Source organism: Amblyomma maculatum, chromosome 8 (assembly GCF_055883805.1).
Source record: "Amblyomma maculatum isolate TAMU_Amacu chromosome 8, ASM5588380v1, whole genome shotgun sequence".
In the NCBI taxonomy this organism is placed as follows: domain Eukaryota; kingdom Metazoa; phylum Arthropoda; class Arachnida; order Ixodida; family Ixodidae; genus Amblyomma; species Amblyomma maculatum.
Genome location: NC_139351.1, coordinates 92,776,964 through 92,796,876, shown reverse-complemented (window position 1 = coordinate 92,796,876; position 19,913 = coordinate 92,776,964). Strand labels below are relative to the sequence as shown.

The following is a 19,913-nucleotide window of genomic DNA, read 5'->3' as shown; positions in this document are numbered from 1 at the left end:
CCAATTAATTTTTTTTTCATAAACTAATCTCCGAGGCTACACCACACCCTGTCCACTTCCAGTTAGCGATCACAGAGTCCACAATAACCTCGACATCACTTTCAATGGCCTCTTGGATGAAGTGACCGAATGCGAAATTTCCTCAACTCTGAAGTTCTTAGCAATAAACAAGTTATTTTCCAAAACAAACAAATAAGCCACAGAGGAGGCTGACAACCTTCTAATTTTATTAAAAACGTAAAATAGCTGGGGTTTGTGTGCTACTTCACGACACTTCACTGATGCAAGCGCACAAGTACAGAGGCCACTAACAGGTGCAAAATCTCATGTTTGTAACTAGCCTTAAATAGTACCCATTTCCAGTCATCAGATGCTCCGTCACGTTAAGAGACAGTGACGACAGTTCAAGTGAGATTGCAGCCTCCCTGTTCACTTACCAGATCCTGGAGCAAGGAGAGGCACTCCCAGAAGCCTTGCAAAGTGTGGACACCCCGAAGACTGCAATGGAACGCCCACCCTTCGAGCCACGGCTTGGCTCCCGGGGACGCTACCAAGTCATGGAACCGCTGCGTAGGGGGCATGACATTGATGAACCACTTTTTGCTAAGGCCCATATAAGGCTGCTTTTAGTGAACACTAACTGCGGTTCATCACGCCACTCGGGACATCTAGCCAGAGATCATGTATGTGAGTATGTGTGGCTAAAATGTTTTTGGCTTCTTTCTTTTCTCAATTGAATACCTGCGTACGCAATTGATAGCATTATAGCAGGAAGGGGGGGATATGATGCATAAACCATGCAAGAACAGAAAAGTATGCACATATTACAAAATATCAAATTGAGGACAACGCAGAGAGCTATGCTACAGACTATGTAACATAAGGAGACAGGAAGCGCGCAGAGTCGGTCAGGCAACAAATATAAGTTGATGACATTCCGATCGAAATCGAGAAGCAAGTGGAGTTGGCAGGACATGCAGTGCGAAGGCAGGATGATCGATGGCCGCTAAGGGGGACAGACTGGATTCCAAGGTAGGGCAAGCACAGCAGATAGTAGCAGAAAGTTTTGTAAATGGATGCAGCCCAGGACAGGACCATGATTACAATACAGACCATTTAATGTGTAGAAAGGCGCATACACCTTGAGCAATGCTGAAAACAATTCATGGGCGCATCGTTTGAGTGAAAAAAAAAAAAGTTGACGAAAACTGAAGCAGTGAAACAAAAACTATTGGAGTTTTAAGTTGTGTATTCACCGTAATCGATGTCAGCGTAAGAATAAGAAATACTAAGAAACTTTACATTTTTTTCAACCTCAGCGATGCTCGATTAAATCAAGACAGTAAGGAGCGTTATGGACAAGCAGTCGCATATCTTGTTAGGCGAAAAATAATTCCAGACAGTTCTGGCATTTCCACGAAAATTCAGTGCGCCATTTGTACGTACAAAATGAAAGAGAAGAGCAAGGACACGACACAGCGCATCCACTAGTCCTCCATGGTTTACACTGAACAGTTTTGCATTTGCTGCACGTGCCGCAAGTTCCTAAAATTAGCGTGTCACGCCAAAGTGCCAAGACTAGGCGGAGACAGCGTCCTGCTAAAATCGAGCCCAGTACAGAGTTGAACACCCAGCATGAAACTAGACTTGGAAAAAATGTGTCACGCTTACCGAAGACACGGTGCTGGTCTAGTGTTTCTGGTGCTAGTAATAAAGAAAGTGGGCTTGCCCAAAGCAATGCACACCTGGTAAATGCCATTGGCACCCCTGTGCGCAGCAAGGATGGACCCTCCAGATGCCAGAATCTGGAAGCCAGCCGCTCTGATGGCAGCGTACCCGTCACCCTTGGTCCTCCGCAGGGACCTCACCTCCAGTCCCGACAGAACCGCTGCAAGGCTCTGAAAGACAAAGAACGAGCCAAACTGCAGTTTGAAATCGTAGCGTAATAAAATACACTAACACTTTATCATGAAGTAAAGCATGGTAAATTATTAACGTTACAGTAATCAGTATAACTGTAGTAAGTACAGCATATGAAGAAGCCTTCTTTATCATTTCCGCCATGCGTAACAACAGAGTGGAATCGCCTTTCCACACTAACAGCAGCCGTTCAAAATCAAACCTACCTAATTACCATAACAATTTATAGCGGTTTCATCAAGTGCCCTGTTCTGCACGCACTGCCAAAAATGCTAATTGACTGCTCCAGAAACCTTAAAGCCTGCGTGGCCATTTTTGCAGGGCGACGTAGTACCAGCATCTTGACAAAGGGCCCCATCGTGTTTTGAGGATGTTTTGCCGCATAGATTCTATGGTGAAGCGTCGTCAAAAGCAGCGGTGCAGTGTACTCACCGAGGAAGAAAGAGAGAAAAGTATGCGCGGTCGTCAGATATTGGGATGACGACCACCCCAAAATAAAAAAAATAAATAAATAAATAAAAAATGCATAAAGCAGTGTCACAAACTGCATGAGTGGCTGACACATTCTAACTGACACAGAATTATGTGAATTTGCAGATTACTGATGGTCAAAATAAAGAATTTTTACTGTATTCTGTTAATTAAGAACAAAGAATGCACAGTACTGCAAAGGAAGCATAACACGTTCATAAAAACGCATTTTTTTCTTGAAACATGACACATACTTCAAATGTACAGGGTTAGTACTGGCCCCCGAAATACTAATTGGGGTAAAATTTTAACGCAGGCAATTCAAAGGTGGTCTTTGTGAGTAGTAGAGTCATATCTAAAAGATTTACGTGGAGCCAATAATTTGCAAGTAATTTTTAAAAAGTGGTCTATGTGACCGCTCGCAGCTGATTTGGGCAGCACATCATCATGCAAGCCTTCCCGCCGACGTCAGCCCACCCTCCATTTTCCAGTCATTATCAGCCTCTGGATTATCCTAAACGTCCCACTACAAGGCTCAAACAACTACCTGGGGACTTTTGACAGACCTGGTATCTCCAGTGAAACTATCGCGGCCCTTACAATTCAACATTAGGCAACACTCCCTTCACTTGGAAAATGGCGCGTACTGTCACAACCGCACCTCAGAAACAGGAGGAGAGAACTCCATAAAGACATCCCAGCCCATAGTCCCGCACATCCTTGTTCCCTCAAGCGGGACGGAGCTTTACAAAAAGTTGGCCACACGCCTGTCACTCGCTTTCATTCCTGGACAACCTCACAACTACAAAACCAAGAGTACATCGTCGCTGTCGGAACAGACACTGAGCGTCCAATGAATCTGAAAATACTGCCTCGCTAACTGTTATTACTACTGCTTTCAGAAAGACCGCAGTAATGCAATTTTTCCCATAGAGGGGTGTGAGCACTGTGGCAACGCTGTCACGCTCGAAGCACTAGCTCGTTAATAGTACTCCTTTCGGCTTGACATTTTTACCAACGTCACAACAAAGGACATGGCTGCTAGCATAAACACTGCAAAATCTTTGCAAGACTGCAAGCCTCAGACATCGCTCTGCCCTCACAGTTTCCAGTGTCCCCACTGGTATTAATTAAATCTTGCACAATTAGGGGCACTGCAAAGACTGTTTTAGGGTGTAATCAAGCAACAGGTCCAAAAGCCATGTCCATACATGGAGGCTGAGTGCAACCATTGGCCAGGTACACCGACACAACCATTACTCAGCAGCATGAACCTACCAGAGACAACTGCAAGGTTCACAATGCAAGCTATACTTCCCAATGCCAAAAGAGCGTCGACAATATCAATAATATTTCAACGCCAATCTAGCGACAGTTCTGCAAATCGAACCTCCTATCCCTGTGAATAAATCTGTGAGTGTGAAATGGCAGCATAATTTTTAACACTAAAACCAATTATTAAGCAAAAAAAGCACTCACTACAGATGCTGTTGAGCGAGCGCATAAAGAACCTTCAAAGCGAACTCACCTTTCCCATTCCGTCTCCCGACTGATGCCTCCGTTGGCGGCGGAGCCCCAAAATGTAATCTGCCAGCATCACCTTATCTTCAATGCAGGTAGGCGATTCAGAAGATTCGAATTCCGACACAGTGTCGTCCTTAAGCACATCCCTCAGATCATTTCCGTTGGTGTCCATAGAAGTATCTCTGTCACTGCTCGCTGCAAACGACGACGCAAACTCCGACGCACTGCTTGGGCTCGGCGTGTTCTCCTCCGGGACCGCTGCTATCTTGTTCACTAAAATCGGCTCTCGTGTCCTGGGCACCAGGGGGCGGTCAGACTCTGGCAGGCTCTGGTCTACCGGCAGCGTCTGACTCCGCACCAAGTGGCGCTTCCACGATTCAGATTCCTCGTAGAGGATACGTTGAATCTGTTCTCGAAGCGTCCCCATCCCCACGTTGTGGATGTTGCCGCTGCTGTGTCGACGCACGACTCCGAGCACACTCCGAGGCTCGCCCCCGTCTTCGCTCTCCGAGAACTCACTGAACCCACCAAAGTCCGTGGAATCCGACTCATGCTGCTGTTCGCTGAACTGCCTCGACAGCGGTAGAGAGTCCCACTCCAAGCTAGGCCCCGACGACTCTTTCGCTAGCCTCTCGCTGTCCGACTCCAGCGAGTTCCCAAAGTCACTGCCGCTGTCCGCATTAGCATCACGAGACTCCCGAATGCTGCTACGACGGGCCAGTCCGTCTATGTTTTTCTTGTTTACATCTTCCAGCACAATGTCGTAGTTTGCCGGAAGCTTCCGGAACACGCGGAGGCTAACCAAATCGGCGTCAAGGTCGAGCAGTTCTTGCTTCGTGTCGTGGAGGACGGTCTCCAACTTGTCAATCGTCTCAAATGCCTCGCAAGGAACCTCAAGCGGTGCCTGTGCCCGCTCAAAGATGCTTAGGTCTGACGCCTCACTGTCTGCAGAGAGTTGTCGAGAGTGGGAATTACGAAGCCGCAGCAGCGCAGAGTCGGAAACCATGCCACCGCCCAGGGAGAAGTCGTCCGTCTCTTCACCCTGGCTGTCGGCACGAGAAGAGATGAGCTCCTCCGTGCGACGGTTTCGCTCGCACAGAGAACCAATGCTGAAATTGGCGAGAAGGGAAACGGTGTCGTTCGCCGCCCACGGTGTCGACGCCTCGCCGCCGCCCTCGAAGGAAAGCGAGTCCAGCAAACTTTCCGGATCTTGGGAGACGGAGTCGTCGGATAGGGGCGCCCGGTCACCGTCATTGTTGTTATTGTTTTTGACAGACGCTTCGAAATCTCCGAATCCACTGCCTGTCTTGACGCCAGATGTTTCTTTCTGACTCTGCTTGCTCAAACGCGCAGGTTGACTGTCATCCAATTTCCCCTTCCTGAAAAAAACAAAAAATGCCACCATGACAATGTGCGACAAGCCTGTCAGGAATGAAGACTGCACAAGACAACAAAGCAAAGTCAAATTAAGGATACCAATAAGGTCATGTACAGAAATAATTAAGGGGGTACTTACTGGCTTGCTAGTTTTTTCGTTTCTTGGTAACTCACACAAACCTTGTAGAGCACTTTGGATAATTTAATTACTTTCACAGAATTTCAGTTATACCTTAAAGATTCTGTTGTCTACTATTTATTCATTCATATAGCCTAAACCAATGTGGTAGAAGGCTAGTTCAACATTCACTGCTTTCCTACAGGCATGCTACAGGCCAAGACATGCTTAGAAAAAAATTTTTTTTGAAAAACAGAAATTTTGCAATGCAGAAAAAGTTTTGCTGACAAGTCTGGACTGAGGAAAAAAACAATTCTAACAATTTGAAAATGACAAATCTGAAAAACGAAGAACATCTTGACCCAAATGCGGTAGTAGGAGAGCAATGAAACAAACAGGCTCGATACAGGTGAAACAGTTATGACGAATTATGCTAGGAAACATGGAAACACACCTAAAAGAACTCGAACAGCACATCTCGGGTTAGTTCGTTCACAGCACACACCCCATTATACCCATGCTCAGAACTGAGACTACCCAGTACAATTATACTAGTTCCCATCAGAGGTATGTTTTTGTTGTTGGTTGGAACCGCTTAACCGCGAATTGCGGTACCATGCCCATGGGCCAACCACAATCTCATCACTCGAAATCTATCCTTTGTACTACAAAAAAAAAAACCTAATTTCTAATTCCCAGGCAGTTTCTAGCATACAGCCAAGGCTGCTCCCCTGTGGAAAACTAACCTGCTCCGAAGACGAAGACTACCGCCGCCGTTCTGGTTCTTTGACGCAATGTTGAGCGGTGTTGAAGTCTTTGGCGGTGAGAACCCTTGGAAGCGGACGTCACCCGAGTGGCTGTCGAAGCGCACAGGCTCGTACGGGTTGCTCGAGCCAACACCCATGTCCACAAACTCGTCGTCACTCAAGAAACTGCCACCACCACAGCTTGAACTGCCATCCTGCACGCATAGAAAGCATCGGTTTTCCCCAATCACTGCCATCCTCACCATCAGGCCAGACATGTGAAACTACAGGACGGAGCCCCAGACGCCGCCACCCTACAAATACACAAGTTTTCCAATCCCCAACCTCACCCTCTGCTATCCTCCCCATACACATTCTCCTTCCTTCCTATCACTATCCCTTATCTATCACTTCTTATCTGTTATCCACACCATGTGTCCCCACCTGCATCCACTTTATTTTCCCGACTTCAGATCACCATTTTGTACATACGGCGGACTCTATCAGCCGGCAAACGTAAACCTGACGAGGAGGGGTACTTCAGGAAATTGGACAAAATTAGGGAACAGCTTTACTATCCCTTTGCGATTAGATAGCCCTGCAAACAAATATAATGCCAGTGTGGTAGCCACACTCGTTACTTTATTTCCTGTACACAAATAATAATATCAACGACTTCAAAATTTTCCAGTTCACTGGAAGTACCAGTTCCATTTAAAGAGGGGTTCAGATGGGAGGACCGGAGCGCGGACGCCGACGTCACTGCTCTGAGCAATGGCGAGCGAGCGGCGTGGCCGTCCGGGGCCCCGGATCGCGGAGCGGATTGAATATGCCAAGCGCCTTTTTCAGCCTGCGCGGATCGAAATTGGTTTTTCTCTTTTCGCTTTATCATTGCTATGTATGTCACATGGGTTTACTTGTTTGGCTAACAATTCAGAATTGAAGTCGGCTTTGAGCCAAGTCGGGCCTTTTTTTCGCGCTTTTCATCTCGTATTCAGTTCGAGCAGGTTATTGTTTCCTCCTGTTGTGCATTCGCTGCGTCGTTCGCTCTGTGTTCGCTGCAGTGCATCGTTTTTTGTGTGTTTGTGGGTGTGCCAGAGTTGTAGCTTTACTCGGTTTCTAGTGCTTACGAGGGGGTACCCAAAAGAAACCGAACTTTTTGAACCTATTTATTCACATTTTAAGCCCAAACCTCCAATCTCGTTCAAAGTACTCTCCACTTGCACTAATATACTTGTCTAATCTTTCATTCCATTTTTCAAAAAACTGTTTAAATTCATCTTTGGTGATCCTTAACAGCACCTGCGTCGTTTTTTTCTCTGCTTTCGCAACAACAGCAAAACGCTTTCCTTTCATGTATTGTTTTCATTCTGGGAAACAAAAAAAAGTCACACGGGGCAAGGTCCGGTGAGTATGCTGGGTGAAGAACAGGGGTCATACCATTTTTGGTCCAATATTGATGATTGCATGAATTTTTTCAACATTTTCATTTGTTCGGGCCGTGGAAGGACGATCAGAACGAAGTTGGACATCAATTGACATTTCACCAATTTTGAAAAGGGAGAACCACTCAAACACTTGAGTTTTCCTCATAGCATCATCCTTGTACGCCGTTTTTACCATTTCAAGAGTTTCCATTTTTTCCGAGCAGGAAGCACAATTTCACCGCCGCACGTTGTTCACGAAAATCAGCCATTACAAAAACGACCCTCACAGAAAACAGTTGTCACTATACACGCTGCGGAAGCTAGTACGTCTGACCTTCAGCGACGCCACTTGGCTGACTGACTCGAGAATGTTCACTCTATGCGCTCCTAGCAACAAAACATGGTGCTACAAAAACGCTGCCCACCAAAAAATTAGTTCGGTTTCTTTTGGGTACCCCCTCGTATTATGGGTGAAGTAGCGAAAAAAACCGCTCAGTGATGAACCGACAGTCATGTTTTCAGCGCTCGTAGAGAGCTGCCCACTGATATGGAACATTGAAGACGCTTGCAATAAATGAACGCTTTTACACAGAAGCTTTCTCGTCATTCTCGCACACTTCAAGCAGAGCAGCGAGACGATGTTTTCGTCCACGTTGAAACTCTCCGTAAAAAGGTTTTCGGCAGCGCGTGAACAGCGCTGGGGAGTAGGGTACACACGGATGGTCCGCTGGCTTCGTGTGAATGCTCGACGGCCGAATGGACACGCGGACAACAGTCTGCGCTCCGGTCCTTTCGTCTGAACCCATCTTAAAGGACCCCTGCATGTTCCAAGAGACCCACTACCACTTAGCCAGCCATAAATCCAATTTAAGCAAAAGTGCTAACTGAAGAAAGAGAAATTCAACGCACGGGGATATCTAAAGGGGCTCGATGAAAGGCCAGTCTAAAGCACCAAGGACCACGCCGCAGTGGTTAGGGCGCTCAACTACTGTATTTGAGGATCGAATCCCTGCCTTGGTGGCGGCTTTTCCATGGAGGCCAAAAGCAAGGCGCCCGTGTGCTGTGTGATGTCAGTGCACCCCAGGTGGCCAAAAGTTTTCGAGCCCTCCCCTACGGCGTCCCGGTCACTTCGCGAAGCTAAACCCCATAAACTAAACCACACCAAGGCACCAAGAATGTGCAGAAGCAGAGAAACTGAATACAAAACAGCTAAAATATGCAGTCCGCGCCATTTTGTTTTCTGAGCCAGTCAGTCACCTTTATCTGCACAGTGCATAAACAAATACATACTTTTCTTCAGTTTACATTTAAGATAAAAAAAAAGCCATCCCCATGTCCTTGCTCGCGTAAGAGTGAAAATAACCCTGTAAAGCCGACCGCTCTACATACAAGCAAGGTCTTTTTAAAACACCACACACACGATATTACTACCTTAAGTTAACACTGTACATTAAACTAAACGCTGATGATCGATGATGCAATGGCAAAATAAAAGGCATTTTAACGCATTCATTGCAGCGCACATCACCAGTGGGTCGTATAGTTTATCACTGGTGTGCTATCAGAATATCTGGACCACAAGACGAATAGGTGGGGCAAATTTTATTACAGCCTTCTCCTTCTTAGGCCTCACGATAAAATCCTTCCCATGGGCTTCATCGCGTGATCCAGTACTCAAAGCCGCACAGGACGAATAAATGCTGTGACCCATCACTGACATCAACATGTTAAAGTTTTCACCTCAAGTAACTGACAATTCACTTGGCCCCTTTGCAATTCACCAGCACTGCAAGTTATTTCCTAAAAAAAAAAAAAAAAAAAAAAAAAAAAAAAAAAAAAAAGGAGCTTTGCACCCAAACACTGCACCACAGCAGTGGAATGAGTGCCTTCTTTTTTCCTCAAGAGATCTGCAATTCTAACAATTTATTGATCTAGACTAATAACATACTGAAGGAGCATCAGCATGACATTTGGCTGAGCTTTATTTTTGTAATGATGCACAATGCATTGCTACACGTGAACCGTTACGTCACCTTCCCTACAACTGCTAAATAATTTATAATCAAATTTCTTCTTTCATCTGTTTCGGTTTCAACACCTGAGCGATGGCTACATCAAATTTGCATATACATGCAATAAAATTGCAGCTTCTTCACGTTTTGCAATTCCTGTTCTTGAGGCAGCCAAAGTTTAGTGTTACAATGAATCAAGTCACAAAGGAGTCTTTTTTTCATTCCTCACACGACCTGTACGCAACTTTGACATGATACCCATCATTTGGCTGTTGGAACCGGAACAAAAAAAATTTGTGGTTGTACGCAACTACCACAGAGTAGTCCATGCACAGTAATGCATTACACGTCCCTAGCAAGAAGAAACCGTGAAACCACAATTGGAGGCCTACACTCCTTTCCAACAAGAAAGAAAGAACCATTCCACTGATCAGGAGCGCAAACAAACACCTCGAAGGTCGAACAAGGCAAAACAAAACAAAAAAGCACAAAATCGATCAATAGAAATGAAAAGGCCGTCTGAAAAACGACCACCTAGTCACTTCGAAAGTAACAAAAAGGTGAGAGGGTAAGTGGTGCACATGCCGCTACGGTTAAGTGCCAAGAAAATGTGCACGAAACAAAAGCAAACTGCAAAACGTACACGTTGCTTCTCAGCTTCCTCATGCTCAGTCACAGGCTTGGGCTGGAAAGGGAAAGCAGCGAAGCATTTGCAATGCATGCAAGCACCGAAGCTGCACATCGCATTTCCAAATGGCAAAATTCGCACCAAAGCATCAAGCACTTAACCCTCAAGGCCGAATACCTGCATGTAAGAGCAAAATTGAATTTAAGCCTACATTTAAAAAACTGCTTCAAACGCCAGTGCTGTGCGAAAAATATGGCTAGCCCAAAATGACGGGCACAAACACAATGCCTTTTCAGTGCACATTGTGTTTTTAGCCATAAAGCTATTAAAGCAGAACTGCATAAATTAGTATGCAAGTTGAAAGAGGACCTTTCTGCACGAGTTAAAATGATGGCAGAGTTACTGTATCTGTGGCTTGAAACCTGTAAGCCTCTCACCGACTTCACCACGCCCATAAATGTGACCAGAATTTTCATTGTAAACTTACATCATTCCGCCCAGCGTACAGCAGCATTATAATAGCGTCTGTTGCCCTGCTGTTACTGCTTCGCAGCGGTATTTGGAATTTATTACAATAAGCAGCAGCACCCTCAGAGAAAACGATTATGTATGGTTACTTATGGCCTGTCACCTACTTGGGTACCATGCGCTAAACAGACAGTGAATTAAATTTGTAATTCCTTTTACAATGCTCACTCTTGAATGCGCCACTGCCTAAAATAAATTTTCAGAGCAACCTCAAGTTTCCTAGACAATGCTGTGGTCGATGAACCCCATGAAGGAGAGGCACAGGATGAGGTCAAATGTTTAAAAATTATAAATGTTTAGATATCGTGAAATGCGGCTGGCAATGAACTGCATACAGTGCAATACAGTTGCATACCTACCAGTACAATGTGCTGAGGCTAGCATGACAGGCTACTACACTACACAAGGGCAACAAAAGGGACAGCTGCCAAGAAAAAAGCATTGGGCAAGTCGAGGAGACGTCACTCACAATGTCTCCAAAGGAGGCCTGACTGGTGGCAGGGAGCGACACATCACTGATGTCCGACTCATTGTCTGAATCTACACAGCATCCCTGAAAGTAGAGGGAAAAATTTTTACACACAGGTCGCTAACTGGATGCCCAAGCTGTGATGTCAGCGTGCCCTTGGTGAGCAGGAACATTACTTGCACACTTCTTTCTTTAAAGCATTTTATGATAAATAGGAAGGCCCATTTATCTTTGAGAAATGTATAACATCCTTTAGTTGGCATGCTATCATGTGTCCCTCCTAGTGACTTGCACTGGGATCCACACGCGGGTTTAGGCTAATGCAGAGCTGCTGACCTTACTAACAAACCTTTAAAGCATTTATAGTTTTGCATGATAAAGCAGTAGCTACTGCTACGCGAAGCTGAAACAGACATAGCCGAATGCACGCTTAAGCTTCTGTGCCTTGTGCACAAGAAAGAAAACTTTAACTAGACGTACTACATGCAGCGAAAGAAAGCAACACAGAAAAATTTGACGACTGGTCAATGGACAACTACTTCTTAGATTTACTTTCTTGCCTTTACTGGGCATTTTCTTTTTTCCCAATTTCGATTTGAAGTTTCTCGACATCAAGCTACGCTCTTATGCATGCATTTGAGGCAATAGGTGTGGGGCTTGAAATAGTGCAGCTATTTTAAATGAATGGCCTTTACCAACCTGAATGCCCTTGTGCTCAATGCCAGATATCCAGTTCTCGACAATATGGGACCTGTGCAGTGATGGAGTCTCCCGCTTAGACTTTTTTCGCCTTCGGAATCGCTGCCTCAGTTGACAGTAGAGCTTGTAACACACAAAGGATCCAACACCGAGAAGGAGGATGACGCTAGTGGTTCGGACTGCAACAAAAAGTGAAAGGCCAGATGCCACATCGCTGAAACACCTTTGTGCCCTTAAAATACAAAACCAAGCACGGGGAGATGTATTTACGTTAAGAATTGAATGATCATAGACATCTTGTTTAATTGCATATTTTCCTCTCTTTACTCATGCTCAAGACATTAACCAGTATTTTCTTACAGCCACTACATCATTTATAATTTCTTCTCTTGTACTGTTTGAGTTTCACCAACTAAACAATTGCTTTCACTTGTACGGTGCGTTTAGGTAATGCATGAAAAAAACTGCAATAAAATTATAACTATTTATAAGCGGTCATAGTGCATGCTTTTCTTCCCTCATGGGACCTACAGACACATCTTACAAGCCTTTGCCGTCATTCGGTTGTTGCAACCGAAACCTGAACAGCACAAAAAAGAAATTCAATCTTAATTTAGTTCATGGTTGCAGGAGAACACCTCGTGATGATGCATCTGACTAACTTTGAACACTTCAAATGAAAGAAAAAAACACTAAAGCAAAAGTCTGGTGTATGTACTCCTTTACTGTTTATTCAAGAACAGCAAAGCCAACTTGGTTTCTAGACAAAAGCGCCTTTGGCAGAACGCAGCACACGGCAAAGTGATGCTGCCCAGCCCTGTGCATTCACCTCATTAACTTAGTGTTTATCAGTAACTTATCAGCAATGCAGCAAATGATATCTAACACTGACTGTCTGCAATTAGCCAGACCACCATTTGCATAACGCACACTTCACATCAAAGCATATACTGCAGGTCACGGTACTGAGTACAACTTCATTTTCAATTAAGCAGATATCATGCCTGGAAGCCAATAGTTGAAGTGCAACGCAGCCCAGGCATTTCAGAAGTGGTTTGAATAAGCTTGCATGGCTTACGAAAGCACCTTGCATGAACACTGGCAAACGAAAGACAGCAGCAAGGCAAAACGTAACAGTGCGCTTTTGTAACATGTCAACACATAGGATTAGCGGAACAATGCTCTTTGTGGTGTCCAGATGTATGGCATGGGACGTTAGACTCGAAGTTGCACCGCTACATATAATGTGCCACACAAAACCCCACCTTGGTACTTGTGGCCTAAATTCAACATTCTTCTTTTCGATTAAAAAAGAATGCTTTATTTCCATCTGGAATGAACATGAGTGCCTTCAGCATGAGCCACGAAACGAGAGGTTAGAGTGGACCACGCATTGTACTTCAGGACATTTGGTAATGTGTACATAAGCAAAACATTACATTATTCTAGGCCAGCACCAAACAAGTCGTACAGACAAAGACTCTACAGCTGCGAGATCGCAACGCCCCAACTGATCAGCCAAAGATCGGGTTACGGTATCGGTGCGGCATCTGACTAATGCTAACTGCTGTTAGGTAGATGTCTCGTGCCTGCAAGTAAACAACCTACACGAAACGTCTGCATCACGAGCTTCTGGGAGCGACTGTGGACTACGGTCGAACAACACGTCCCTACGCGGTAGCATACGCGATCGGGTAGCCGTGACATCTCCGGTGTCACTCACAGGAAAGCTCGTCCGTGCACCAAACACGACGCCGCATAACGTCCATGTCTCCTCGCGGCAACACGGGCACTTGGATTTCGCGTAACGTTCCAAGAAAGGATAAACAGAGATTTCGCTCACCATCAACGTAACGCGTCAAGCAAGCACCGATCGAGTCCAGAAAATCGAAGCACGGATGCATTTGGGTGGATGCGGTTAGAGCAGGCATTGCGCGCCTGGTTTCTATCACAAATTGCAGCTTCGTCCGCACAGGGGGGTGCAAACTTGCAAGCGACTTGTCCAGCAAGCGCGGCTTACACGTTGCGGTGTACGCTTACGCAGACAGCATCGTCCTAGACCACAAACTAAACTCGAGGCACGCTGAAGACCAGACGCAAAACAACAGTGTAAAACAAAAGCGACTAGGCAGGAACACGGCACTCTAGTATTACGTGACCCGCAAATGGGAAGCTCGCGCTGCCAAAGCGATCATGAAAGAATAAATGTCGGCTGCATCGCAACGCGTTGGCACCGCAATAAATCGTTTTCCCGATGCCTGACAGCCACCCGGGTTGGACAAAATATACCGAACAAAGGTGGGCTGACTCACCGAAGGCTGCGCGATACTCGGAAATACAAAGACAAGCTCGGCGACGTCTTTCGGCTCGGCCCAACTCGGGCGTGAGAGCAGCAGGGAAACAGAGCACGCAAGGCGGCGAACAAAGCAGTTGGTCGCCGGAAAATAATACCTCATTCTTCCTGGGCACTCGCATGTGTGACAGCAGCGAAGGCGGCGATCCTTAGACGACGGTGCGGCTGTTTTGGAAAACAAAGCCCGGCGCGAGAGCACTGCATCCCCCGCAGCCGAGCCGATGCAGCTTCGCGTTTGCTGCTGCTGCTAGGCTGCTTGCTGCTCGCAGCGGAGACAGCTGGCGGTCACGTGGTGCGGCCGTCTCGTTTATGAGAACCCCTCTATACGAGCAGGGTCAGACAACCCGCGCCATTTGCCGCTGCCTCCGCAGCCGGATACGATCGCGCGTTTGAACATGCTTTGTGTTCTCGCGTCGTCTGCAAGTGAACCAGTGATATGCAAGCCAAGTGCAGGCCACAGAACGATACACTCGCAACAGATCCTTCATTTTAAACAATACGAGCTAAAAGCAGCAACTAATGACGGATCAGTAAACAAAACGACGACGATCATTTGTGAGCGCAGACATCAAAAGAACCCGAAACCTGAGCTTTTCCTGAACACGCTACTCTGTTGCAATATCAGCTTCCAGGTCGGGACGTTGTTGTTAGCGTCAGTTACATCAAGTCAGACTTATAGTGTTCGTTTTCTTTCTTGGCGACCACGCCTGCACTTACGTACTTGAACGTATCGACCCTCCGCCTCGACGGCATCGACCAGCTTGAAGTTGTCCGCGCTCTAGTGAAAACTAGGGTTCAGGCAAACTGCGGTGGTATATATTCTAGGCACTATAGCGGTGGAGTGTCGTCTGCTCGACTTTTCCTTTCATCGTTTGCTTTTGCTGCGGTCGCCGGGTCAACAGATTACACTCCAGCATCGTTATCACCCTAATCTTCAGGCGCTTTCCTTTTATCTTGCAATGAAGATAAGTCCAACAGGCGTTTAACAAAATAGACCGGTCGGACTGCGCCTAGCCGAAGCAAAACGAAAGACACATATGTACGGCGACAATTGGCTGGAACGACGACAAAAGACTGGGCTATTTCCTTTCCCGAGTTCAGCTCGTGCCCCGTCTCAGTAATGAGCTTCACATTTGAGGAAGGCTGCGATTTCCGCACCACCGTGCGGTATCTTGAGAACGTGTGTCGTCAGTTCTATTATCGATGCAAAGGGTTGAAGGAGAGATTGCGGATGAGTCATTGTTAGAGTAAGCGACCGAGTCATGCATCCTCGTTCGCGTCACGGCCCAGTCAGCGTACGAACCCGGCAAGCAAGGCCAATGTAAGCACGAAAAATAAAATACCAGGAGCAGAATCCAGATACAGGCAGATACGAGAAAAAAGAAAAAGAAAAAAGAGGAAGGTGCAACTGCCTTGGCACATTAACCTCAAATCAATATATTCCACCACACCACTCACTACGGCGATTTCAATGGAACGGAGGTTCGCCCGTACAGTAACTAATTTCTGGCAAAACACGAATGCGCATTTCGAACCGTACAAGAGTCAGGCATATCGGCTTTCTTCGAATACTTGCAATAAAAGAAAGGCAACGTCAGCATTCTGGCATAAAAAAAAAAAAAGGCATCGGTTTATTAAAATGGCTGTCCAGTGAAAATTAACACTTCTACCCGCTTTGTTGAGCCTAAATGTGATAAATGCGCTGGGGCATAATTTCCCTCTTATCTGGCCTAACATGGGGGTGATTTCTCATTTCCTGTGGGCTTCTGCGCGCCTGGCGCCCGCTCGTATAGCACTTCTTTCTGCGCCAAAATGGGATCCAAGGTTTGTCACAGCTGGAGACGAACCACGTTTAGGCAGCTTGAGTATCTTCTCGTTCCCGTATTGATCAGCAGCACACGCCAGGTAGTGCTTACTTTCTCGCGTATTATAAGCACGCCTTACTAGGTTCGCTAACCTGTTTGATCAAAAGTGAACATAAGAATTACCGAATTACTTATCATAGAGGATAGAAAAGATGTTTAGCAGTGTTTAGCAGCAGAGCATGGCTACTACGGCCGCATGGTAAATGAGGCGGGGCGAGTGCGGCAACGATGTGCCCTACGGCTATCAAACACTTAAAAGCATCAATTAGTGCCGTTCAATCATTCGCTGTCTGCAATTTTACGAAAGCTATGTTACTGCAACATTGCTACGCGATGTCACTGGGCCAAGAGTATTTAATAGTGGTTTTGAGAGCACACGGACGACCAAGCAAGCAACAAGGTAGAAACCGCGCGCGACCGTATACATTGAACGGAACTGACGTCAGCCGTACCCAACAGCCAATCACTCTTCAAAGGGAAAGCTCGGAACTTGGAGGAAGGTAGCTGTACCGAGAAATAATTAGCAGCTCGCTCTAAATGGCTGCGTAGCAAGTGGCACCCAGCTATGAAATAAAACTCCTAACATTGTTTATTTCACCGCTTACCAGTTCTTAGCTCGTTCACCAAAAATGTGCCGTCGGCGGCAACGTTTTCTCACGGCAAAGTATACTCTCCTACCAGTGTTTTCACAGCTTCTTTTCACAGCTGTTCTTAGCTGTTTCGGCGGCGAGTTCTAAGCTTGTTCCTAACAAACGTGGCGTCAGTGGTGCCGTGCCCATAGTCCTACTCTCACCGATTATATATAGTTAATGCACTAATCCTCAGGCCGTCCCTGCGGTGGCAATGTGGCAATTTTTTTCGTTTTGCACAGTTTAACTCCTGTCTCAAAAAACGTGGCTTCAACGCCCGAGCCCATCGCACAGAGTAAACGAAATCTGCTGTTTAGTTCTTGGCCATACCAAAAGGGCCGGAAGCTCCAAAATTCTTCAGCTTTTAATTTCGTCCGGTAGTTAGCTATTTGCTTAGGTATACCGAGAAAAGATTTAATTACGGACCACTTTTCGTGAGGGAAATTCGACACGGCGGTCACTGCAGACGCAAGCCTTATATAATCTAACTATAGACATTTCCTCAACGAGCGGTCTGTCGGCCGTGGCCGGATTTGGATCCGCACTTTCGTAACTATTACGATTACGAACACGGTCAATAATCGAGGCATTGCTGCTCTCTACAAGCGCGGCAACCTTCCACGAACCAAGCTCCCCCTCTCCCTTCCTCCTCCATTAATGCGCTGAAACCTCGGTCAGTGGGATCATCCCCAGTGCGCGCATACGCCCTCAGACTCGCTCCAATTGCCCCTAATTCGGGCTCCGTTCCAGCGCGCTGGCTACGCTAATTTGACGCTGCTGCGGCAACACAGGAAATGGTGCAATTTTTGCCACAGCCACCGCGGCATGCGAGCATTGTATGCATAAAGAAACGCAAGAAAAAAGAAATGAAAGGTTGGAAATAAGACGCAAGTAAACAAGCCGCTGGGATAGAAGGCTGCGCAGCTAGAAATGGCAGAGATTTGCGGATGCCGCCGTTGTTAAGGGCTTATATGGGTCCTCACTTGCTATCGGACGCAGGGACAGTAAAAGGGGTAAAACATCGCGCGGCGACGTAGTTTTTTTTTTTTATCCTTTTAGTGCGGAAGCATTCCCTGCGATAGGCGACCTGCGCTGTTTTCGCAACGCGCAGTGACACAGTCCACCTCAGAGACTAATGATGATGATGATTGCGATGCTTTACTAAACAAGTGGAGCCATCTTTCGACGTCCGCCATTGATGCCAGTAGTTCGACGACGGTGGATGCGGCGTTGCTTTACCCACTCATTCAAGACCTGTTGTAACTGTTTCCCGACCACCCTACTAATCTGCTGATCCTGATATGCAGAACTCGAAAGCGATCGCGAAAAGTTCGATATATCAATAATTTGATATAACTCGCGTTTGATATATCCGGGCTCGACTGGCATTTATTGTCGACGCTTCGTTCGCAGTGCACTGTGCACCCCTGTACTCTCTCCGTATACGTATATCTCAGCGAGCAGTTTCCAATATTCCTAAATATACTCGGTGCGAAATAGACAAAAAAATGCAGTTTCCAGGAACAACCTCTCAGCCGCGGGGACAATACGATGCAAACATGTTCTCATTATCCGCCTAATTAACAAACACCGCAATTAACTCTAATTATAGCATTGGGTGGTTATTCCCAAACACTGCAATTAACTCTAATTATCACACTGAGTGGTTAATTATTCCCAATGGAGAGTTTGAAGCCGTGAAAAGGCGACGTTATATTGATTTTTAAAACGAAGAAAAACTAATTTCGTAAAGTTCTGCAGCGCGAAGAATTCCGACACTTTTGTTTTCCGTACGAAACCGAAACTAACCGCCAGAGACGCGCATGAAGTTTGGTGCAGACATTACGTCTGGTGATAGCGTGTGCAGTGGCACGGCACTCATTTCGACCTGCAATCGGTACTGCGCCATGTCATATACATTCTTTTGTTTCGCAGCTTGGCACAAGGAAACGACAAGTATTTTCCAGCTGCGTGGTCGTCACAGCGAAATAAAACGCATTACATTCTAAATAAGCGCCATAGCCACTGCACACGTCATCACCGGACGTCGCTTGCTTCGCATCAAAAACCTTAGCCAAGTTTTGCATGACCACCGTTGTACCAAAAGTTGGCTTGACCACATGGCAACAGTGTCGGGCGCAAAATGGCGCCGCCAGGCAGAAGGCTGCCGCCAATCAGGTGCCCCGTTCCTTTTACAGCGCCATCACATGGCTATCGTGGCGAGTAGGCGCCCAAGGCCGCGCCAGCTTCTAGCACAAAGTTATCGCGAGAGCGTCATTATAAAAAATACTACGTGCAAGGGAGCGGTACGCCTGTCGACACCGCGGATGCGCATTTCCTTCAAGGGAGTTAGATAAATGCGTTCACCAGTGTTAATACTATTTGCACGTAATTTTCGAGGGTATTTTTTGCCTGTTCGATATAAGCAGTCATCCTATATATCCGGGTCTGACATATCCTAAATCGACTGCATCAATTTTCACGAAGTTGCACTGACCCTCATCTACTACGTATACGACTCTTCTACAATTATTTAACTGTTCGATATAAGCAGTGATTCTATATATCCGGATTCGATATATCCGAAATCGACTGCGTCAATATTCACGAAACTTCATCGACCCTCACCTACTACGCATACGAATCTTCTACACACACCCGCAGGGTACATTTACATCTAAGTTTGATACCACAAACAAAAAGAAAATGCGCGTCCCAGACTTGGAGCGGGGACTTCAAGCGAATGCAGACTCAAGCTACCACTCAGCGGTATATCGCATTAGAGTTTTAGCTCTTGGGCGGCTGAAATACCATCTTTGTGTCGCTGCCTTCTATATACTGCAAAAATGATGCTGCTACAATGGCAATAAAGCACGAAATAGAAAGCAAATAAGGACCTCTCCAAACAAAATAAAAAAAAAAAAACAAAAAAATATATATAAGAAGACCGATGGATTAGCGACGGCTCGGCGAGCATGTTAGAGAAGAATACAAACGCGAGGGCGACGCCATTCCTGGCCCCTAAACATGATTTTCGTTTCGATAGGTCGGCGCCACCATCTTTTTTGTATGGTATACACCTCGCATACTTGAACCAATCCGTAAAGTCCGCACCGGCCCTATCTGACGCCATCTTGGGCTGTGCGA

At 46.2% G+C, this 19,913-nt stretch overlaps 1 protein-coding gene across 4 annotated transcripts in view; it reads right to left on the bottom strand.

The window, feature by feature from the left end:
• LOC146181821 (uncharacterized) overlaps nucleotides 1-19,913 on the bottom strand; it is a 64,606-nt gene that overhangs the window by 8,164 nt on the left and 36,529 nt on the right. For 2 of the 4 annotated variants that reach the window (XM_084576823.1, XM_084576821.1), the window contains exons 2-8: nucleotides 11,920-12,098; nucleotides 11,221-11,304; nucleotides 10,239-10,280; nucleotides 6,157-6,371; nucleotides 3,920-5,294; nucleotides 1,746-1,898; nucleotides 438-566 (exon numbers count right to left, since the gene is read on the bottom strand). In XM_084576823.1, coding sequence (XP_084432949.1) covers nucleotides 438-566; nucleotides 1,746-1,898; nucleotides 3,920-5,294; nucleotides 6,157-6,371; nucleotides 10,239-10,280; nucleotides 11,221-11,304; nucleotides 11,920-12,098 — 2,177 coding nt within the window. Of the gene's footprint in view, nucleotides 1-437; nucleotides 567-1,745; nucleotides 1,899-3,919; nucleotides 5,295-6,156; nucleotides 6,372-10,238; nucleotides 10,281-11,220; nucleotides 11,305-11,919; nucleotides 12,099-13,762; nucleotides 14,104-19,913 lie in introns of those variants that run through there. The other 2 variants (XM_084576824.1, XM_084576822.1) reach the window with 2 other exon arrangements.